Consider the following 20,882-nt stretch of genomic DNA (forward strand, 5'->3'; position numbering starts at 1 on the left):
CGAGTGCCAGATGCTATAGCGCTGAAGTAACCTATGCCTTATTCTAAAAAAAAACTCGAACGACCTTCAATAAAAGGGTATTTGTATCCGAAACCAACACCGTTGAATAGGTAGAATACCTAGGAATACGAGACAATTCTCTCTAAAAAAACTCGACAAAATATTTTAATAACTTTAGAAAAAAGAGTGTCTATCATAAAAGGAGTTTGGTAACCTGATGACGACAACTAAAGTCGCTAATAAACAACCCCATAATTAGAATTTATTTGTAAATCTTTAATAAATAGATACTTAAATTAATCCCAAAAGATTCTTATCACATACGTTCTTTTCCAATAAATTTTGGTTATACTAAAAGGTTTTAAAATGATTTGATTTATAGTAATATTAATTTAGAAAAAAAAAAATTCATGTCTTTGAACGCTAAACAGAAGCAGCAAGGAGTAGAACACAACAACACTGAGAAATCAGAACAGAACAAACAGAAGAGAGTCAAATTTGGGAAACAGCAATCTGCACCAAAATCTAACTTTTACCGTCTTTCAATTTCAAGGACGAAGATGGATTCAAAGGGTGATGATTTGTGAATGCGAGACAGAGGAACCAGAATCAGATGGGGTTGGTTAAAACCTGCGAAGAAGTCACACATTCTCGGCCTCTGTTCTTGACGATCTACACAGTTGTCATCGTTGGCCTCGTCGTTTCCACATGCTACGTCTTCTCCGCTATTTACTCTGCCAACCCTTCTTCACCTGATTCCTCTTCCTCCACATGGTTCTCTTTGTCTTCTCAACCTTCCTCTCCCGTTTCAGGTACTCACTCACTCTAACTATTCTTAATGCATTGAAGCTGTTTGATAAAAGTCATATAGCTGACTATGACATCAATTATTGATAAACTTCTGATGTATTGGTTGCATGTTCTTTTTTAGCATCAAAATCATGCCTTTTCTTGTTACTTGGCAGTTTTGGCTTGAATGTGGAGCACCCTTTGGTATTAAGAGTCTGGTAACATGCAGTGATATTAGTTTTACCTGCCTTTGATGCTATATTAGTGGGTTTGTTTGAATGAATGGATTGTTGGCATCTTTCAATATAGACCTTTTTTATTTGTTAGTTTGTCACCTTCACCGGATTTTGTTATTGGCTTGTGTAACATACTTTTCAGCCTGTCATGTGTTGGTGGGATTTTAAACTTTTAATTGAAAAGGGTTTTGGATTTTTCTTTTCCAGATGAGGGTCGTGGTCCTACAGATCAGACACTCAACTTTTCTAAGTCAGAAACTGTGCATGATGTGCACCCTTCAACCCCAGAAACACAAAAAGTATTATGGAAAAGACCTGTTTTGGATGTTCCACCACCGCCTCACCCTAAAAAGATGCCACCTTTGGAGGATTTCCGACTGACCAAAGAACTGGTTCAGCAAAGAGTGAAAGATAACATCGTAATAGTGACTTTTGGGAATTATGCATTCATGGACTTTATTATGACTTGGGTTAGACACCTGGATGATCTTGGAGTCTCTAATTATCTTGTCGGTGAGCATCGCCGTTTAAGCCTTCATTATTTTTTCTTTTTTCTTATATATTGTTTTTGTTTAGTTGGCCATGACATTTTCCTAAGCATGTTAGGTATTCTTTACAGTTGACTAGTTAAGATTTTGTTAAATGAGCTTGAAATCTAACTTTTAGGTGCAATGGACACCAAAGTGTTGGAGGCACTGTTTTGGAAAGGGGTTCCAGTATTTGACATGGATAGCCATATGAGCACAGTGGATGTTGGCTGGGGTTCTCCAACATTTCATAAGATGGGGAGAGAGAAAGTTATTCTGATAAACTCAATACTTCCTTTTGGTTATGAACTATTGATGTGTGACACTGACATGGTTTGGTTGAAGGTACTTTCCTCCATTTTCTCAATATTTTTGTTTGCTTATAATGGTGACTGATAAGCTTGCGAAGTTCTTTTGTGCATCATCCAAATTGAACAAGTTTCTTTTTGACCTTGTTATATTTCTTTTTCACTAATCTTATTTAGTATGGTTTCATTTTATCCTTTTGCTACATGTTTTATGTTCCATTATCACATTATATCAACCTTTTATCCTCGTAGTTAAGGATGTCTCCAACACTAGTATGTGATTGTTCTCAACTTCTTATATATGTTGTTTTTCAAATATATATTCAATTTGGTGATTTTGGAGCAGAACCCCCTTCCATATCTTGCTCGTTATCCTGAAGCAGATGTATTGACGTCTAGCGATCAAGTTATACCAACAGTTGTTGATGATAGTCTGGAAGTTTGGCAAGAAGGTGAATATCTGATAATGAACAGAGCTTAATGATTTAGATTTTAGTGTTCTTTTCTAGTGGGGCTTATTTATTGCAACTGCATAATTATGAGTCATGTTGAACTCTTAACATATCATTTGCAAGTGATAATCAAGTGAAACCTATTTACATGAGAATGCTCCTTATAATGATAGTCACCTTTTATGTCATCTTGTACACACTTAGTTTTTCAGGCATCATTTTAGATTTCCTCATCATGCTTTTGGAATGACTTAAGATATGAAACCAGCAAAATTTATTTTCAGGATGAAGTTTTCTATTGTAGTATTAATGTATTATTGGTATTCTCTGGTTTCAGAAACAAAATTTAATCTTACTGAGATATACATCCTGTGGCTCACTCTTTCTGACCATATACTAATTTTACTGTCTATCATCTTAAATAGTCGGTGCTGCCTACAACATTGGAATCTTTCATTGGAGACCAACAAAGTCTGCGAAAACATTGGCTTTGGAATGGAAAGAATTGGTTCTAGCTGATGAAAAGATATGGGATCAGACTGGCTTTAATGATATTGTTCACAGGCAGTTAGGACCTTCTGTAGATGAAGACAGTGGGCTTGTTTATGCTTATGATGGAAATCTAAAGCTGGGAATTTTACCGGCTAGTATCTTCTGTAGTGGCCACACATATTTTATCCAGGTTGGATCTAGTTAAACAATTTCAACCATTTGAGTTCTTTCTTTTCTTTTTTGGCTTGATTTTACATATGATGGGTTCTGTTTTACGCAAGTTATCTAAAGGAGTTTTTGTTGGACCCTGTGATCTCATTACTATTAATATTCTTGATGCTATCATTGTATAGGCTATGTATCAGCAACTCAGGCTGGAACCATATGCAGTGCACACAACATTTCAATTTGCAGGGACTGAAGGAAAGCGCCACCGACTGAGAGAAGCCATGTTCTTCCGTGATCCACCAGAATACTATAATCCTCCTGGTAATTAGTTAATGCTCCTGCCTCCTGCTATTCTGTTGAGGAGATCATTCACTTAATTTTATTTTTCATTGCAGAACTGAGAATTACTATTTGCATTTGTCTATGCTTGTTACTTAGTACTTCATGCATTTGAGAAATTTCCATGCTGTCCATCTTTCAAGCGGGCTTTCACATTCATACTTTTATAGTTAACTGTCACCTAAACGGGTCTGCTTTTGGACGTTTTGACTCCTTTTCATTAAATTACAGCAGCCTAACTCTTGGATGAACTTTTCCAGGAGGATTCTTGTCATTTAAGCCATCTATTCCAAAAAGCTTGTTGTTAAGTGGGAATCATACTGTTGGATCACATTTTACTCTTGTTAATTACCAAGTATGCATGTATATACCTGATCCTTTTCGCTTATAAATTTTGAACAGAAATTTTTATGTTGTAGTTTGTGATACATAAAATGAATTTGTGCAGATAAAACAGATTAGGACAGCTCTTGCTATTGCTTCCATTCTGAACAGAACACTGGTGAGAATTGTTTTCTGGAATCTAAAAATTGCATATTAAATGCATGTTTTTTAGTGATAGGTAGCAGCACTCATCTTGAACAAGTAACACTCTGAGGAGGACCTGGAATTATGTCCCCATGATTTATATGCTTTTCTTATAAGATTATGGATGTGGACAAAACAAAGTAAGTATCAATTATCGAATTACTTCCAAGTTAATAAATTTGCAAGGAGTTCTACCTTTCAAAATATCTTTGCCTAACATGTTGCCCATGATATCTGATTAAGGTAATCGATTTGAGTGTTCAAGTGGTTCTTAGTAATCGGCTATGATAATATTCTTTTTTGTTTTTTCAGTTTATTCTGTCTTCATAGATTATATTTAATGATCTTAAAATCGGTTCTAATATATGTGTTTTAGGTCATGCCTCCAATATGGTGCAGGCTTGATAGGCTATGGTTCCCCCATCCTGGCGTTTTAGAGGGGTCTATGACCAGACAACCTTTTCTCTGTCCTTTGGATCATGTATTTGAGGTATTTCCCTTTTGATTTGGTGACCTTTATTGTTATTATTGTTCATTTATGCTTTAGTTGCAAGGCAATGCTACATAAAGGGGGAAAAGAAAAGATCTCAAAACCTTATCTACTTCACCACCCTCTTTCCCATGACCATATATTATTGGCCCCATTGCAGGTGAATGTCATGTTGAAAGAACTCCCCGAGGAAGAGTTTGGCCCTCGAATAGATATTAGAGAGTACTCATTATTTGATAATCCCTCTCTGCCGCCTGAGGTGAATATTATTCCAAGTTCCATCAAATTTTAGATCATGAGTTCTGCTATATTGTTGTAGTTTACTGAGTGAAAATCATGGTTGGATTCTTGATCAGGTTAAAAGATCATGGCTTGATGTTCAGCTCTGTAAAGAAGGCAGTCAAGACTGCAATGCATCAGATAATACCATTGGGGGAGTACTTAAATTTCCAAAGCATAGCAATGAAGAGATGGTATTTGAAATTTTGATCCGCTAAGTATTGAATTCAGTTCAAATTCTTCGAAACAACCTTATAAAGTACACTGATATGATCATATTAGAATGCTAGAACTTTTTTGGTTCTACCAAGGGAACTCCTTAACTTGCATTAAGGAGCTGATACAAAGAAAGAACTACAAATAGACTCTACAATATTTTCATTTTACTTGCATTTGAAATTCGTAGTTTTGCTTGAATTCACAGTACCAGAAAGTGTTCCTGTCATTCAAGGATGTAAAAGTCATTCAGTTCAGTTCGATGCAAGATGCTTTTGCAGGATTCACCGACAAGGTACGGCCATTTTGTCTGCTGTTTGGAATTTTTCTATTAGTATGTTGCATAATGAAAAGAAACTTGTGTTGATTCATCCAGTCCTGGTTACCATCCTTTCTGGTTTTAATCAGGAAAGGGAAGAAAAATTCCGAAAACGCGTCAAACGGTATTTAGGCATATGGTGCTGTGTGTTGGATCACACCCCGGGTCACATTTATTATGACATGTACTGGGACGAGAAACCTGGATGGACGCCGCTCCCTCCTCAAACTTCTGCAGATGATCATCCACCTTGGTGAGGTCAAATTCAGGATTATGTTTGTTAATAGTAATACACGCAAGAGTTTAAAAGATGGTTTGGTTTCTGATTCGTCGTCAAGACCAAGGTTTCCATACTTACAGAAGCTAAAGAGTCTAAAGAATCCTGTATCCACTTTGAAGATGTAAGTTACCACTGAGATGAGACTGGTTCTTGTGTAACAATTGTAAGTAAAATTGCCTTGTACCAAGTTTTCAACATTGCAAGAAAAAAGAAAGTGAAGCCTACAATGTCTTAACATGAGGTTGCAGTTTTTGCACGTTGATATCTTGGTTGATATTGAATTGCATGTTTTATAATAAACTTAATACTAATCACATTAGATTATGGAAATATAACACCTAATGCCTAACACAATAGTTCAATAAATTCTTTTGCAAACAAATTCGTGTTAAAAATAAAAGAGAGAAAAAAAAAGTTATAGAACAAGATAATCCACATCAACACCTGAGTTGGCAGTTGCTCCAGAAATCCTAGACCCTACACATCAAATAGGGAAATTTCTCTTTTGCAAATGCAAGCCTTTCATTGCAAGATTTTTCGTATTCTGCAGTGATGTGAAAATGAGAACATGGGTAGCTTTTCCTTTTCAATTGCTCATAAAGCATATAACAAGATGGGCTTCTCAAAATTTAGCCTTTCTTCCACCAAGAAGATCACCATCATCCAATTCATTTTCTTCACAGAACTACCATAAGGGAAGGTTCAGAAATTTTAAGGGGCAAAGAGATCTTATTCTATCAAATTCTCGTCCTCTGTTGTCATTTTTTGGTCATTGTTTTTCTACTGCCATTCAACTGTTCGAGGAAATGCCACAAAGGAGCTTTCATGTCAATAATGTTGATTTTGGATTAGTTCTTGATTACATTAGATTGTCCCTCAAAAGACCAAGAACTGTGACTGCCTATGTTGCTCACTGTGCTTCCTTAAAAATAGGTGCTCTAGGTCACCTACCTATTTCAACATCTCTACTCACTGTTTATTCCAAGGCTGGAGATTTCAAATCTTCAAGAGATTTGTTTGGTGAGATTAACAACAGAGATATCATAGCTTGGAATGCCATTGTTGCAGCATGTCTTGAAAATAACTGCTATAGTAGAGCATTGGGATTCTTAGATGAAATGAGTAAGGCTCAAATTGGGTTTGATTCCACCACTCTATTGCTTATGGTATCAGTTTCACTCCACATGAAAAATTTTGAACATGGACAGGCAATTCATTGTTTGAGTGTAAAATCTGGGATGCTTGTGGATATCAGTCTAGGTAATGCTTTAACTGATATGCATGCAAAGTGCGGCGATCTAAGCTCCGCTGAGAGTCTATTTGAAGAGATGGAATATAAAGATGTTGTTTCATGGAATTCAATAATGAGAGGGAGCCTTTACAATAATGATCCAGAGAAATCACTATATTACTTCAAAAGGATGACTTGTGCTGGAGAAACAGCCGATTGCATTGGTCTATCTTGTGCTATTTCGGCTTCTTCAAGGTTGGGAAAGTTGGCTTTTGGCCAGTCCATTCATGGGCAGGGAATCAAACTAGGTTACAGGGACAGATCACATGTTTCATTTTCCAACTCTCTCATTTCGTTGTATTCACAAAGTGGCGACATCAGCGACGCTGAGACAGTATTCAGGGAAATAGCACAGAAAGATGTCGTTTCCTGGAATGCAATGATGGAAGGATTTGCTTCAAATGAAAAAGTTAATGAAGTATTTGATCTTCTGCTTGAAATGCAAAGAACAGGATCTTTCCAACCTGATGTTGTAACATTTACCACCATACTTCCACTATGTGCAGAGCTTCTGCTCTCCAAAGAAGGAAGAACTATCCATGCATTCGCAATTCGACGACAGATGGTACCTGATCATCTTCCTATGCTGAACAGCCTGATAGACATGTACTCAAAGTTCAACCTTGTGGAGAAAGCCAGGATCTTGTTCAATTCTGCCTCACAGAGAGATTTGGTATCATGGAATGTAATGATATCTGGCTATTCCCAAAACAGTTATTCTGAGGAAGCTCGAGACTTGTTCAGGGAGTTGCTAAACCGGGTTCCAAATTGCAGTCCTTCAACTGTTTTTGCTATTCTTTCTTCCTGTGATTCCCTTGATAGTCTCCACTTTGGAAGATCAATTCACTGCTGGAAGTTAAAATCTGGATTTTTGAACAACATTCTTCTTGTAAATTCTCTCATGCACATGTATATCAATTGTGGTGACCTGAAAGCTGGTTTCTCAATTTTGCAAGAGAACTCTGCAGTTGCAGATATCGGTTCATGGAACACTCTTATTGTAGGTTGTGTAAGAGGTGACCATTTTCAAGAGGCTTTAGAAACTTTCAGTTTGATGAGGCAATTAGCTGCTTTCAACCATGACTCCATAACCATTGTGGGCGTCTTGTCAGCTTGTGCAAACCTAGGACTACTCAGCCAAGGAAAAACTCTCCATGGTCTTACCCACAAATCTCCTTTGCAGTCAGATACACGTGTTCAAAACTCGCTAATTACCATGTATGGCAGATGCGAGGACATCGACAGTGCCAGAGTAGTCTTCAAATTCTGCTCTGTTCCCAACCTATGCTCATGGAACTGCATGATCTCAGCTCTATCTCATAATAAAGAAAGTAGAGAAGCATTGGAATTCTTTCGTGATCTTCGGTTCAAACCAAATGAATTCACCATTGTGAGTATTCTGTCAGTTTGTTCTCAACTTGGCATCCTAAGACATGGAAAACAAGTTCATGGTCATGTGTTCAGGTCCAGAATTCAATGTAATTCTTTCATAGCAACAGCTCTTGTAGACTTGTACAGCAACTGTGGAAGACTGGACATTGCTCTCAAAGTGTTTAGACACTCAGAGAAGTCAGAATCAGCTTGGAACTCCACCATTGCTGCATATGGATATCATGGAAAAGGAGAGCAAGCAATTGAACTCTTCCATGAAATGTGCAAATCAGGAACAAGGGTGACAAAGAGCACTTTTGTTAGCCTATTATCTGCTTGCAGCCATTCAGGACTAGTTAACCAAGGTCTTTGGTTCTACAACCGAATGTTAGAGGAATACAGCGTGGAACCAGAGATTGAGCATCAAGTTTATGTGGTCGACATGCTAGGTAAATCAGGTAGGCTTGATGAGGCTTATGAGTATACAAAAGGCTTGGAATCAAAGGCCACTTCAGGTGTATGGGGAACACTTCTAAGTGCATGCAACTATCATGGAGCAATCAAGTTGGGGAAACAAGTAGCTCAACATCTCTTTGAAGTGGATCCTCAGAATGTTGGATATTACATATCATTGTCAAATATGTATGTTGCTGCAGGAAGCTGGAAAGATGCCACTGAATTGAGAGAGTATGTACAGGACCAAGGATTAAAAAAGGCTGCAGGCTATAGCCTTATTGATGTTGGCTTGGGACAGGAGAGTGCTTAAAAAATTAATCAAATTTCAAGGGATAAAGTTAATTACTAATAGAAATGCTTTTAAATTGTAGATATGTAAATCTAGTTTTATAGTGAGCAGTCTCATATCTATCATTTGATCCACCCCTTCTTAATGAAAATATCTACCAAGATGCAGAGTAGATTTGATTAGACACTCTCTTAAAGCTTTTTTTACCCCTTAAGCAAAGTATCATGTTCAAACTGAGAATTGGCTAGAAACAAATTTGAAACATGATTACAACAGATATACACCACATAATTAAAATAAGCAACACTTCTATTCAATAAAATTTTAATATCTTTGCTGAAGTTTTTTCTACTATATCTTCTCAATTTCATTCATCCTTTAGTAACTACTATATGACTGAATAGTTATACTAACCTCTCTATTCGACAATGCCATCAGGAGTGTAATGTAAACTCCATGGTTTCTTTAATTAAATTAACGAGAGCATCCTCCTTCACAATGTGTATGATGCAATTCTAGAAAATATTTTAGAAATTAATATTTGGTTAAATTATCTGTAAGTTGCGTTTAGCTACGACTATTTTCTATTTATGTTTATGTTGAGACTTGAAATTACATGGTAAAGACATAAAATCAAATCTATGTTATATAGTTAAGAAAGATTCCCACGAGTTATTAACTATTTTACTATTTGTCTTGAATATTAGATTTGTGGACAATTTTAATTTGTATTTAGGAGACAAAGTAACCCCCCTAAACTCTTTTTCTTTTTTGTGAGAGAGAGAAGAGTGTATTTCAGGATGATGTGAGAAGAGGCTACACTCTTCTCTCTTCCACACGAAAAAGAAAAAGTGAGATGCTTTATATGTAACTGCTATTTAAGGAAATTTATAATAATTATCTTTCAAATTAAATTTTAAATAAAAAAATTAGTACCACTGTACAGAAGAAAGGTAAATAAAAAATAAAATTCCACTACTAAATAAATTGAAAGAATACTGTAAAACACTATTTCAATTATTCAAATTTAAAAAACATTGTGCGCGATCACAAATTTTTCGTTTTCAGAAGACGGGAATGCAGATGGAGGCTGAAGACCCAACAGCGGCGGTCCTCTTGTGTGAAGTGGTGGTGATGGAGATCCTCTCTTGGCTGACGCGGCTGAAGCTTGTGTGCAAGTCATGGAACTCCATCATCTCCGACCCTCACTTCGTCAAACTTCAGCTTCACCGTTCACCCAAAAATGCCATCCTCCTCTTTACGCCCCTCGACGAAGAAAATAAATGGGGCTTAGTGTTTAGTAGCGTTGAGTCTTTCATCCAGAATCCATCATCTACTCTTGATGCTCAAGAGAATCGCTACTCTCTACACGTAAACGACTGGGTTGTGGGTTCATGCAACGGATATTTGGGATATCTGGGTGCGTTTATTGAACCCTCTCACAGGGTATATTTCAGAGAACTCGCCGTGCTTACGTGTCAATATGCTCAATGCTCTTGGATTTGGGTACGATGAGTCAAGTGGCAGTTACAAGGTACTGGCTATCATTTGGGATTCTTCTGGAACACTGATTACGCAAGTTTATAGCTTTGGTGGCAGTTCATGGAAGAGGATCAAGAGTTTTCCTGCTTTTCCGTTTTCTTGTCAAGATAATGGCTACTTCATCGGTGGCACTCTTAATTGGATAGCTCTCCGTAACCCGCATGGAGCTGATTATGATTGGTATGCTGTTACACTTGATATGTTAATGCTTGTTTCTTTTGACCTGAAATCCGATACAAGTAAACAGATTCCGCTTCCAAAGGGTATCGATGAGATCCCCGGTCAAGAGCCAACTCTGGGAGTTTGGGGAAATAGCCTGTATCTTCTTCATGATTACAACAGCACTCATTTTATTGCATGGCAAATGAAGGAGTTTGGAGATGAAAATTCTTGGACTCAATTGCTAAAGATTAGTTTTCACCATCTCGGTGTTGAATGCCTATTTCCAGGATTTGTACTTGTGAATGGAAATGTCTTCATGTTGAGAGGCAGGCATGATTCTGAGGCAGTTTTTTATGACCGAAGAGATAATAGTGTTAAACGCGTTAATATCTCCTCCAACACTCATTACATCGATGCATTTGATTATGTTGAGAGCTTGGTTCAGCTTTGTTAAAATTTGGTTCCTATTCAAAGTTTTGCTTCTGCAGCTTTTTGTTCTGTCAGCAAAGTTCAGGTCATTGTGATTATTTTGGGTGTTTCCTTACTTTGGCTACTTCTTGTTGTTGGATCCAAAAACTTTATATATACAGGTGCATAAAATTCTAACATCCTTATCATGACTACTTGTTGCATAAGTTTATTAATTTTTGCTAGTTGTTAGATGAAGTTTAAAGACAAATGAAGTTGCGTTGATTTTTTCATTAGTAAGAATCTAGAACATGATTTTCTGGAGTGAAGAATGATTTTCGCGACTATCCCATTGTAAAAGTAATGAAATTTTCACTTTATTTAGTTATTGGTTACTTTATCTTTTCATGACGTATGTTTTGTATGGTGAACTAGCTTGATGGCAAGCTGAAATCTTATTTATAGTAGTCATGGGATTGGATTGTACTAATAGGAATGAATAATATAAGGATGGAAATAAATTATGACATCCTATTACCCTGCCAAAAGTACCCTAAGTATGCCCTATCTATGATGTAGATGCTCTATTTATGATGTATATACCTTCATTAGTTTTTTTCCGTGGAAATTATGTGGCTATGTGAAGGTGGTTTTGATCCTGTGTATCTCCATTTCCAATAGTGTTGGAACCAAAAAACTTACGTGTCAGAGGATTGTTTTTAGTTCTTTTTTTCTTCGGAGTAAATTTGTCATGCAGCATATGATTTCTTGAATCTTTAGATACATGTCTAATAGGATAGCAACTAAAATAAGATTGCTTTGTTAGATTGTTACATACATGTCTAATAGGATGGTAACTATGTGTATTCTGAATTTTGTTGCTGTGAAATAGTTAATACGAAGAAAAGATGATGAAGTATTGACTAATGAGAGAATTTTTTGCCACTAGAAAAGTTAGATGTACTTAAGATCTTAAAATGATGTTGTAGAGGGATGGTTGGGAGGGGAGGGGTATCATAACAAAAACTTAATGAGGGAGCTGCTTTTAGTGTTCTATTGCTGTTTTGTCAACAAAATTATCAAGTCCAAGAATTACATATCACATTAGCAGCTGAAAATTTGTTTCAATGCACTAGAAAATATACTGCTAAAAGTCACAACTGACATTGAACTGTAAAATGATAAGTTTGATGCATTATGTCACAATAAGTTTCAATGCTAAAAGTCAATTGACATTATGTCTTTTTTTAAAATCCTTCTTTCTCTCTCTTTGTTTAAACTTTATTCCAACAAATTTCGATCAATATTTATTTATTAATAGCTTGCAAAACTTTCATTGTGGAAGAAGTGAATGGAAAAATAAGTGCGTATATGCAAGTTACTAAATTACAGACTTAGTTGTCAATGGAAATATAAACAACAATTTCTATCTGCAGGGTCTGGAAAATGTGACACCAATGATTACAAAGATAGACCAGAAGAGTGCAATAGAGCTTGAATCATATGGCTTGGGTACAAGAATGGTACTTCCTACTAGTAGTAGTTATAGTGATTAGATCTTAGCATGTTGCAACCGTAATGTTGAGAACTTTAGATGATACAACATGTGTAGCATGTTATTGCAAGCATAGGAATGTAAGCAGTGAAGATTAAGAACCAAAATTTTATAGAACTAGAAGCAGTTATTAGGTGATATATATGTGTGGTGATTCCTTTGCCAATGTTATTAGTTCCTTTAAAATATTTACTTGTTTTCATGATTTCCATGGGTGCTATCATATCTTATGGTCAACTAGACATTTTATGACAATATCTTGTTATATTGAAGACCAAGAGCAATATTTTCAATCTTAGTAATGATGTTTCAATTAAGTTGCTTGTCAACGGTTGACTTCTATGAATTCTTCTGAAATCATGCAAGTGGTTTTAAACCCCTGCATTTCATTTATGGATACAGAAGATCAGGGTGCCGTAAATACTTTTGGTGTTCCCTTAGTTTGACTAACTGTTGTTCCTGTTTATTCATCATGCTAATTTTGGTTCTAAATATGTTGTTTGGTGAATTTATTTTGAATTTATTCAAGATAATGTCATGAAAAAGTGAGCTAGTATTTGCAAATTATAATATAATGAAGTTAGTTGTAAGTTAGGATATTGACACTGAATCTGTTTTTGATGTGAATTGCAATATTAACACCCAATATGTTTATCTGTTTAGGGTTTATTGCATTATTGTGGTAGATAGTAGAGTATCATTTAACTTTTTAAAATTTCAACCCTGTTAAAATTCAATTCCTCTTCAGAGTTATGCTTATTTTAAATGCTTGCCATTTCATGTAGGCGTAGGAAAAAGTTCAGGTCATTGTGATTATTTTGGGTGTTTCCTTATTATTGTTGGATCACAGATTACTTCAATTTTGGGTGTTTCCTCATTTTGTTCTGTAATGTTTGAAGTAATCTTATTTATTAATTTGCACGCAGATCACTTTAATTATGGGTAAAACTTTTTATATACACTAGTGGAAATGATTTTATCCAACAGCACCTGAACAGAAGCAGAGAGTAATGCCCCTCCCACAATAGCAGCAGCCATATTTTTTTTGGTTTAAATAAGACCTTACAGTTACCAGTAAATTACAGTATTAGTTTACAAGAGAAGTAGTGTGTAAGTAAGGATTAATAGCACACAAATTTTTCACAAACAAATTTCTTAGTATTTAATGGATTAACAATTATACTTTAATCGGTTAATGATGATTATTCTTAAGTAATTAGTAACAGGTTAGAACAAAAGAATAGGATAAAATAGAGAGCCATGAGGACCAAATTTTGGTTTATTGATTTTATCAGCAGATGTTATTACAGTCTCTCCTTCTAATTTTGGACCTCACTAAAAGAAGAGAGAAAGAGAGAGAGCTTAATTTAGTCAGAATTAGCAGCAGAGCTTCTCTCAAGATCCAGCTGCTTCTTCTTTGATGAATTTCTTCTTTGATGAGAAGTAACTTAAAAGTCAAAGTCAATGTTAACCTTAACAAAAAAAATCAATAAACTAATCTGTACTAATATTATTATTATCAAAATTAATTGATGCATAATTCTAAGTATTGAAAATACAAAAAGATATTAATTTCAACAAATTAAAAGAGCATGTGCTTTGTATTTTTAAGAGAAAATGACACTCCTTTTTTTGAGAAATGTCAAAAAACTTCCCTTTTGCTCAATTGCTTGTAATATATAGTCATATATAATGATTTTGAGTAAAATATATGTAAATTTAATTCTTAGTTATACTATGTAAATAATTGAATTTTAACATACATAAAATTTTAATTAATCTACATTATTCTTATATTGATAAATCTTCATCGATCTATAATCTTATAATCTTATGACAATATGTATTATTAATAGATTAATAATATTATTGATACTTTGAGTTTGTTGAATTTATAAATGGTCTTCATAATATACATTATGTTTTATTTCATTTAGTATTAATAACCTGCTGATAGTGTATTTTAATACAAAGATATCAAATGAAATTATTAATTTAGTTTTAAAAGATAAAAAATTAAGTTTAATATTACTCAAAGGAATTTTAATATTTAATTTTATAATAAATATTATTTTTAAATTTGAATAATTTATTAATTAAATTGTACTTATTATATTATATATTCAATAATTTATTAAAAAATATATTAATATAATAAATAAAAAATCATTTGAAAAAATTAATTTAAAAGATAAGAACAAATAATTCCTTAACAAATTTAAATTTAGAGACAATTAAACCCTTATACATTGGCACATAAGAATCACCTCAACAAGTATAACGTGATAGCTCAGTCATGTAACGTAACAAATAAACCCTTATGCGTTGTTCATGGAAATCAGAGATGGTGGCCAAAGTGGAACATTTTTATTTTGAGAAATAATTGAGAAATCATGTTATCATTCCGAAAAATAAGCAGGTGTTGTTATTCTGAAAAATAAACCGAAAAAATAAGCAGGAACCGGATTGATAGTTCACTCTAATTAAAAATTAAAGGAATATAGTTTATCTTTTATAATCGGCTCATTTGATGGCTAAAATTTCATGAAATGATTATTAGCAAGTCACCACAAATCTTGGGTTCGAATCTTAACTTTTAAGCATTCAAGAAAAATAAGCTGCTCAGACCAAAGTAAATAAAAAGTAAAAACCACTCCGGTGGCAATATATTCCAAAGTATAGGCATCTATCAAAATCAAGTCACAAGGGAGTGAAACATAATACTCCACGTTACATATCCAACTCATAAATTAATAAATTATAAGCTCCCAAGAGAAGATTAAACTCAAATGGTTGTCCCTCTAAATTTGGGGCAACATATGTAAAACAAGACCAATATAAACTAATGTAAAACATTCATATCCACCCACCTAAGTCATACCAAAACTGGTGATAAGCAACTGCACTAAATATTTAGGGAATAAAATATACAAAATGCACCAACCAACATAATGGCCTGCCGCCTGCATGCATGCATACAGGCTCCTCAATTCATTGCCAAAGATGCCCTCAAGGCCAAAATGATCATCTCCTTATATGCCAAGGCATCAAATGAACTAAAGTTGATATTCCATGAAAAGCTCAAACTGAAGCAATGTTGAGTTGGCCTAGAGAAACTACAAGAAGAGAGAATAGATTCAGTTCCCAGCAGGCATTGAAAAGCATTCTGATTTTAGACATGCATTAAGGACAAACCTGTCCGCAAGTGTAAACTCAGTCGTCAAGGTAATAGTAAGACCCAGCATTCTTTTGTTCTCTGTCCTTGGTTGAATCAAGTTTGTTAATCCTAGGACGATAATTAGTTGGGTCCCTTCTAAATGTGATATCGAGATGCTGCAACAGCAATGGCATACATTATATCAATTATGAAAGACTAGCGCAGAAATCAAAAGCGGGGAAAAATGGAATACTTGAATATAATGACACTTACCGACAAGAAAAGGTTCATGCCAGTCAACAATGATTGCGGAGAATTGGCAGTACAATCAAGTGATGGTTTACCCTCGTAAACAATAACTCTATCAGCAAGATAAGTTGCCATAATGAAATCGTGCTCAACCACAAAAGCTGTTTTCTTCGCATGAAGGATAAACCTCTTGATGACTTTGGCAGCATGAATTCGCTGTTCAGAGTCAAGATATGCACTTGGCTCATCTATCAAATAAATGTCTGCAGGCTGTCATGTAAAATAGCAACAGTCAGAAATCTTCACATGCTATTTTGTTTATAACAGAGACATCTAGAGAGACAGAAAACTAACAACAAAACTAGAGCCAATAGTATAGGCTTCACACAACAAAATTAAGCTATTAATCTAATTTTCATGATATGGAAATAAAGATACTAACTGTGGATAGGAAAATATGCAGCTACTCAAGAATGTACAGGGTAAAGCCAAATTCAGGCAGGCAAAATGCACACTGCGATTAAAGGGCACACAACCAGTCTTGAGCAGTTCTAAAAAGAAGTTTATAATACCTTTCCAAGACAGAGACATAATGCAACTCTTTGCAGCTCTCCACCAGAAAGATTCACAACCTCTTGGTCCATCAATTGTTCAATAAGAAGTGGCTTCATCACATCTGATATAAACTGGGGATGAGTGTATGCATCACGTATTTTTTGATGCAGCAAGTTTCTAACAGTTGACTGGAACTTTGGGCTAATCTTCTGAGGCTTGTAAGAAACATTAAACTCAGGCATCTCTGCGTCAGATCCACCTTCTATTGTGTCAGGTTTTAACAAACCAGCCTGAATAATTCAAAGTAGTATGGTAATTACACGTGTGGAATAATTACAGATTTCCATAAAATACCAAATATGACAGTATAAAAGAATACCAGCATTCGAATAAATGTTGTCTTTCCAGTTCCATTCTCTCCCAGCATCACAACAATCTGAGAATCCGTGAACTCTCCCTCAACAACACGAAGCTTGAAATTGCCCTGAGTTTTGGTCATGGTTGGATATTTGTATCGGGCATATGACTGAGCCTCCTCAGCAGTTTCCTGTGGAGTCTCAGCAACCTAAACAATGCAAGAGTGAGGTATGTGAGATTTGTTGGAATAAAAACACAAACCTAGGAATTCATCTCTAATATTTTAGGACATTTTCATTGTTGAGCTATTATGTTTCAAATACACTAATGTAAATCAGGCAACACTGATGGGAATTATTTGTTCTATAATAACTTTAATTAGGAAGGAACTGCTGCTGAATATATTCGGTGTTCTTTCACGAGCTGAATATCTCCAACATTTCACTGAATTTTTCTTTGGAATCTTTAAACAAAGCAAACCCATATGATTTATTATGCATTCCGGTTTCACCAGCCAAATTGTATTTATATCCAGTACATATGAGAGGGAGATGTCTAAAAGTATTATACATACCTTGAAGGTAAGAGAGTCATCACGGAACCTAAGATTTTCTGTTGGAACAAAACCAGCCAAGAAGATATTAATTCCTTCTCTGACTGAGAAAGGTAATGTCACAACTCCATATGCACCAGGTTTGCCATACAAACAGCAAATGAAATCAGACAAGTAGTCCAAGACACTCAGATCATGCTCCACAACAATTACATAGCTGGAAAACGACAATTGCAAAAAAATCAACATACATCATCAAAAGTGACACGAACAAGATTTCAAGCAGATAAAACACAGAAGAAAAGACACAAACCTATTAGGCCTAAGCAATGACCGAATAACTTGAGCGGCTTTCAGTCTCTGCTTCACATCAAGATAGCTAGAGGGTTCATCAAACATGTATATCTCTGCATTCTGGATGGCAACAACTGCAATGGCGAACCTTTGGAGCTCTCCACCAGAAAGATCACCAACATTACGATCTATAACCTGGTTAAGCTCCAGATCAGCACAAAGCTCTGCCTTCTTATCTCTCTCATCTTTCTGATCAAGCACCTGCCCCACATTCCCTTGCACTGCTTTTGGAATGTGGTCAACATACTGAGGCTTGATGATAGCCTATATAATTCACAAATAATCAAAATAAGCACAACTACCAAGATGTATACAATTTTTTTTATCACAAGAAGTATGATACCTTTGAAATAAATTCAAGCATCAGCTTAAAGTTGAATAATGAATGCTCAAAATTTTGTCAGTATACCAAAACCCACATTACCAAGTACAGAATTAAACGGTTTTTCTGAACACTAGGACAAAGAATCCTACAGTGATTGTTCCAAAGTAAAGCATTTAATTTTAGGTGCATGATGAGAATCTAAATCTACAACGCCTTCAAACTTGCATCAACACATTCAAAAGCTTTTCAATTCTGTATTACCTACTTTGTTGATATCGGTAGTGGTAGTGTAAAATGGGTGCTCAACTTCAACGTAACATTTCATGTGTGATAATGTTAATATAGTATATTTATGAGAATAAGGCATTTTAATGTACCAAATACCAAAGTTTGATGCAGTCTCCTACAAACTAATTTTGTGACTTGATACTTATTTACAAAAACAAACTGGCTTAACATATATTCAGGTACATTAACTTAACAACAACATATGCTGTAAATCACCTGTGAGGGAAACAACATAATAAGTAATAAAGTTCCATGAACCTACTTGCAAAATCATTGCATTTGCTTCTCTTTTGAAGCAGTTTTACAAACTAACTTAATGGACACTAAGCCTCTACCAGGACATAATTAAACAATGATCAAGTATGAAGACTTGAATGAGAAAGGAATTGACAATATGCACAGGTATGCAAAAGAAAATAATATGTGATTACTATTTTCATTGTGACAATAAGAAAATCAGTAAAAACATCACTGCATACATACAGAATAAGGACACAGACATCACCTTAAGATCATCCTCAAGAATTCGAGTAAAATAATTCTGCAATTCCGATCCTCGAAAATAGGTCAGAATCTCCTGCCAATCAGGGGGATTCTGCAGAAGCAAGAGTAAAATCAAATGAACAAAATAAAACCTTGAACATTTTGGACAAAAAAATCGAAAGGCCAGTTTAGTTATTACGGTGAAACGACCAAGGTTTGGCTTCAGCTTTCCGGCCAAAACTTTAAGGGCAGTGGACTTCCCAATACCATTAGTACCAACCAATCCAAGCACTTGACCTGGCCTTGGCACAGGCAACCTGCGATTTTAATTCCATTCATCACAACCAAAAGCAAACATATGGCCACCATTTTTCTAGATAACTGCAGCTAAATGACTCGCCTGTGCAGCTTAAAAGTATTGGGACCATATCTGTGTGTAGTGTCCTTGTCCAAGTCCTTAGGCAAATTGATAATCTGGATGGCTTCAAAAGGGCATTTCTACACCACCGAATATCAAAACCGTCTCAGAACACAAACGCATCAAACTAGAACCAAACAAAACTTAACAATGACAACAAGAACGGCATCTTCAATACCTTAACACAAATACCGCACCCAATACACAACTCCTCAGATATGAAAGCAATCTTTGAAGCAGAAGTAACTTCAATACACAATCTACCTGCACTCACGTACACAATTCTTCAGTCACCATAAACCCCATAAGAATTAAGAAACACAAAACTACGAAGACAGCAATTTCCCTAAATATCAAACCCAAAAGAAAGGGGATAAAACCCAAATCTATGATTGAGCTAAAGTATGAAATTTGAACTTAAATACACAATCCACGTGTACGCACGTAACTTTTCACACACTAAAAACCTGATAACATCAATTTCTGGGGAAACGACCTTTAAACAAAAAAAATAAAAAATAAAAAACCCTAAATCTATTATTGAGCTGAAGTACCAAAAAATTGAAACTTGCTGGGGGCATCAAGGTATATAAACAAAACAAGAAAAGAATTTGAAATCCATCACAATTCACAAAACAAAATCGTAACAGAGAATGAAGAGATCTAAATCGATTGAATTACCGGTTCTGACGACAGGGCAACTCTTCTTACACTCCTGGCGGCACTTTTTGGGCTTGCACCTGTCGTTGCTAACAATAGCAATACGCGTCAACCGATCCGCCATCTCGCCGCCTAAGAGAAACGATTAAAAAAGCCTTCTTTGATGTTGTGGTTATGGCGGCGATTGAAGAATGAATGGAAGGAATTGATCGGTTCCGAACACCGATCAGAGAGAGAGAGAGGGAGAGGGACGCGTGGTGGGAACGTTCTTATGCAGAAGAAAAGCACATAGCATATGGCTAAAGGCCTAAAGCAAAAGCTAGGGTTACTTACTTGCTTCACCTTCTTACCACTCCAATCGGGTTTCTGGGTCGGTTTCAATTCGGGTTCAAACAAGGAAAAGATGAATATCTAATTTTAGAATTTAATTTTGATTTAATAAAACGGTATAAAATATTTTATATTGTGTATTAAAATTAAATTTTTATTTTTAAATTAAGATAATAAAATTTATATATGATAGAATTTATAAATTTAATAATGATTAATATTTTTTAATTTGTTACTAATACTATTTAATTTTCAAATATATTAGTAATAAAGTATATTGCAATCGTTATCAATAATACATATAATATTTTTTGTTATTTTAGTTATTTTTATATTTACTACTAAGAAATAGGAATATCTTTTTCTTAAATAAAAGATAATATTACCTTTTTTTAAATATAAGATAAAAATTCTTATAAATAAACCGAAATTTAATTTCTGTTGTAATTCAAATTCTAAAATTCGTATTTTCATTAGCTTGTGTTGTAAATATTTAATAGATAGATAAGAAAAAAAAAATTATACTGAGAGTATTGAGTTGTTAAGCAATCCAAAAACCATCTTGTTGGCCTTTAAAAAACTATCTAAACAATTATTTTGTATATAAATAAAAATAAAAAAAATATTTTCACAAATTTAAATACTATCTAAATTTA

The 20,882-nt window shown here is 34.8% G+C and overlaps 4 protein-coding genes across 4 annotated transcripts; 3 read left to right on the forward strand and 1 right to left on the reverse strand.

Annotated features, from left to right (window-relative positions):
- The first annotated feature begins 408 nt into the window (after nucleotides 1-408).
- Nucleotides 409-5,679, forward strand: LOC107487354 (arabinosyltransferase XEG113). Its single transcript, XM_016107967.3, has 13 exons — nucleotides 409-812; nucleotides 1,233-1,538; nucleotides 1,692-1,897; nucleotides 2,207-2,312; nucleotides 2,738-2,994; nucleotides 3,158-3,293; nucleotides 3,572-3,666; nucleotides 3,760-3,813; nucleotides 4,216-4,329; nucleotides 4,490-4,588; nucleotides 4,686-4,802; nucleotides 5,033-5,119; nucleotides 5,233-5,679. The coding sequence occupies exons 1-13, from the start codon at nucleotides 614-616 to the stop codon at nucleotides 5,398-5,400; spliced, it is 1,944 nt and encodes a 647-aa protein (XP_015963453.1). The 5' UTR covers nucleotides 409-613; the 3' UTR covers nucleotides 5,401-5,679.
- Nucleotides 5,680-5,861: 182 nt separating this feature from the next.
- Nucleotides 5,862-8,949, forward strand: LOC107487324 (pentatricopeptide repeat-containing protein At4g19220, mitochondrial). Its single transcript, XM_016107942.3, has one exon. It carries the CDS (start codon nucleotides 5,984-5,986, stop codon nucleotides 8,849-8,851), a length of 2,868 nt encoding a protein of 955 aa, XP_015963428.1. The 5' UTR covers nucleotides 5,862-5,983; the 3' UTR covers nucleotides 8,852-8,949.
- Nucleotides 8,950-9,783: 834 nt separating this feature from the next.
- LOC107487276 (F-box/kelch-repeat protein At3g23880) lies at nucleotides 9,784-12,768 on the forward strand. Its single transcript, XM_052261283.1, has 3 exons — nucleotides 9,784-10,220; nucleotides 10,276-11,048; nucleotides 12,379-12,768. Exons 1-2 carry the CDS (start codon nucleotides 9,908-9,910, stop codon nucleotides 10,986-10,988), a joined length of 1,026 nt encoding a protein of 341 aa, XP_052117243.1. The 5' UTR covers nucleotides 9,784-9,907; the 3' UTR covers nucleotides 10,989-11,048; nucleotides 12,379-12,768.
- Nucleotides 12,769-15,134: 2,366 nt separating this feature from the next.
- On the reverse strand, nucleotides 15,135-20,213 carry LOC107487355 (ABC transporter E family member 2). The gene is made up of 12 exons (XM_016107970.3): nucleotides 19,918-20,213; nucleotides 19,415-19,500; nucleotides 19,219-19,316; nucleotides 19,018-19,135; nucleotides 18,841-18,930; nucleotides 17,682-17,986; nucleotides 17,390-17,585; nucleotides 16,838-17,023; nucleotides 16,476-16,748; nucleotides 15,928-16,173; nucleotides 15,693-15,830; nucleotides 15,135-15,613 (listed from the first exon to the last, which is right to left on the reverse strand). Exons 1-11 carry the CDS (start codon nucleotides 20,018-20,020, stop codon nucleotides 15,711-15,713), a joined length of 1,821 nt encoding a protein of 606 aa, XP_015963456.1. The 5' UTR covers nucleotides 20,021-20,213; the 3' UTR covers nucleotides 15,135-15,613; nucleotides 15,693-15,710.
- Between the last annotated feature and the right edge of the window lie 669 nt (nucleotides 20,214-20,882).

This window comes from Arachis duranensis, chromosome 5 (assembly GCF_000817695.3).
Source record: "Arachis duranensis cultivar V14167 chromosome 5, aradu.V14167.gnm2.J7QH, whole genome shotgun sequence".
Taxonomy (NCBI): domain Eukaryota; kingdom Viridiplantae; phylum Streptophyta; class Magnoliopsida; order Fabales; family Fabaceae; genus Arachis; species Arachis duranensis.

Excerpts from the sequence above, each read along its gene's own strand:
- LOC107487354 (XM_016107967.3), top strand. The coding sequence starts at position 614 with ATGGGGTTGGTTAAAACCTGCGAAGAAGTCACACATTCTCGGCCTCTG. Across the intron at positions 1,898-2,206 it reads CTGACATGGTTTGGTTGAAG|AACCCCCTTCCATATCTTGC; the intron begins GTACTTTCCTCC and ends ATTTTGGAGCAG. Across the intron at positions 2,313-2,737 it reads TCTGGAAGTTTGGCAAGAAG|TCGGTGCTGCCTACAACATT; the intron begins GTGAATATCTGA and ends CATCTTAAATAG.
- LOC107487324 (XM_016107942.3), top strand. The coding sequence starts at position 5,984 with ATGAGAACATGGGTAGCTTTTCCTTTTCAATTGCTCATAAAGCATATA.
- LOC107487355 (XM_016107970.3), bottom strand. The coding sequence starts at position 20,020 with ATGGCGGATCGGTTGACGCGTATTGCTATTGTTAGCAACGACAGGTGC. Across the intron at positions 18,931-19,017 it reads CAAACCTTGGTCGTTTCACC|AATCCCCCTGATTGGCAGGA; the intron begins GTAATAACTAAA and ends TTGCTTCTGCAG. Across the intron at positions 15,831-15,927 it reads GCATGAACCTTTTCTTGTCG|CATCTCGATATCACATTTAG; the intron begins GTAAGTGTCATT and ends TTGCTGTTGCAG.
- LOC107487276 (XM_052261283.1), top strand. The coding sequence starts at position 9,908 with ATGCAGATGGAGGCTGAAGACCCAACAGCGGCGGTCCTCTTGTGTGAA. Across the intron at positions 10,221-10,275 it reads CGTAAACGACTGGGTTGTGG|GGTATATTTCAGAGAACTCG; the intron begins GTTCATGCAACG and ends ACCCTCTCACAG.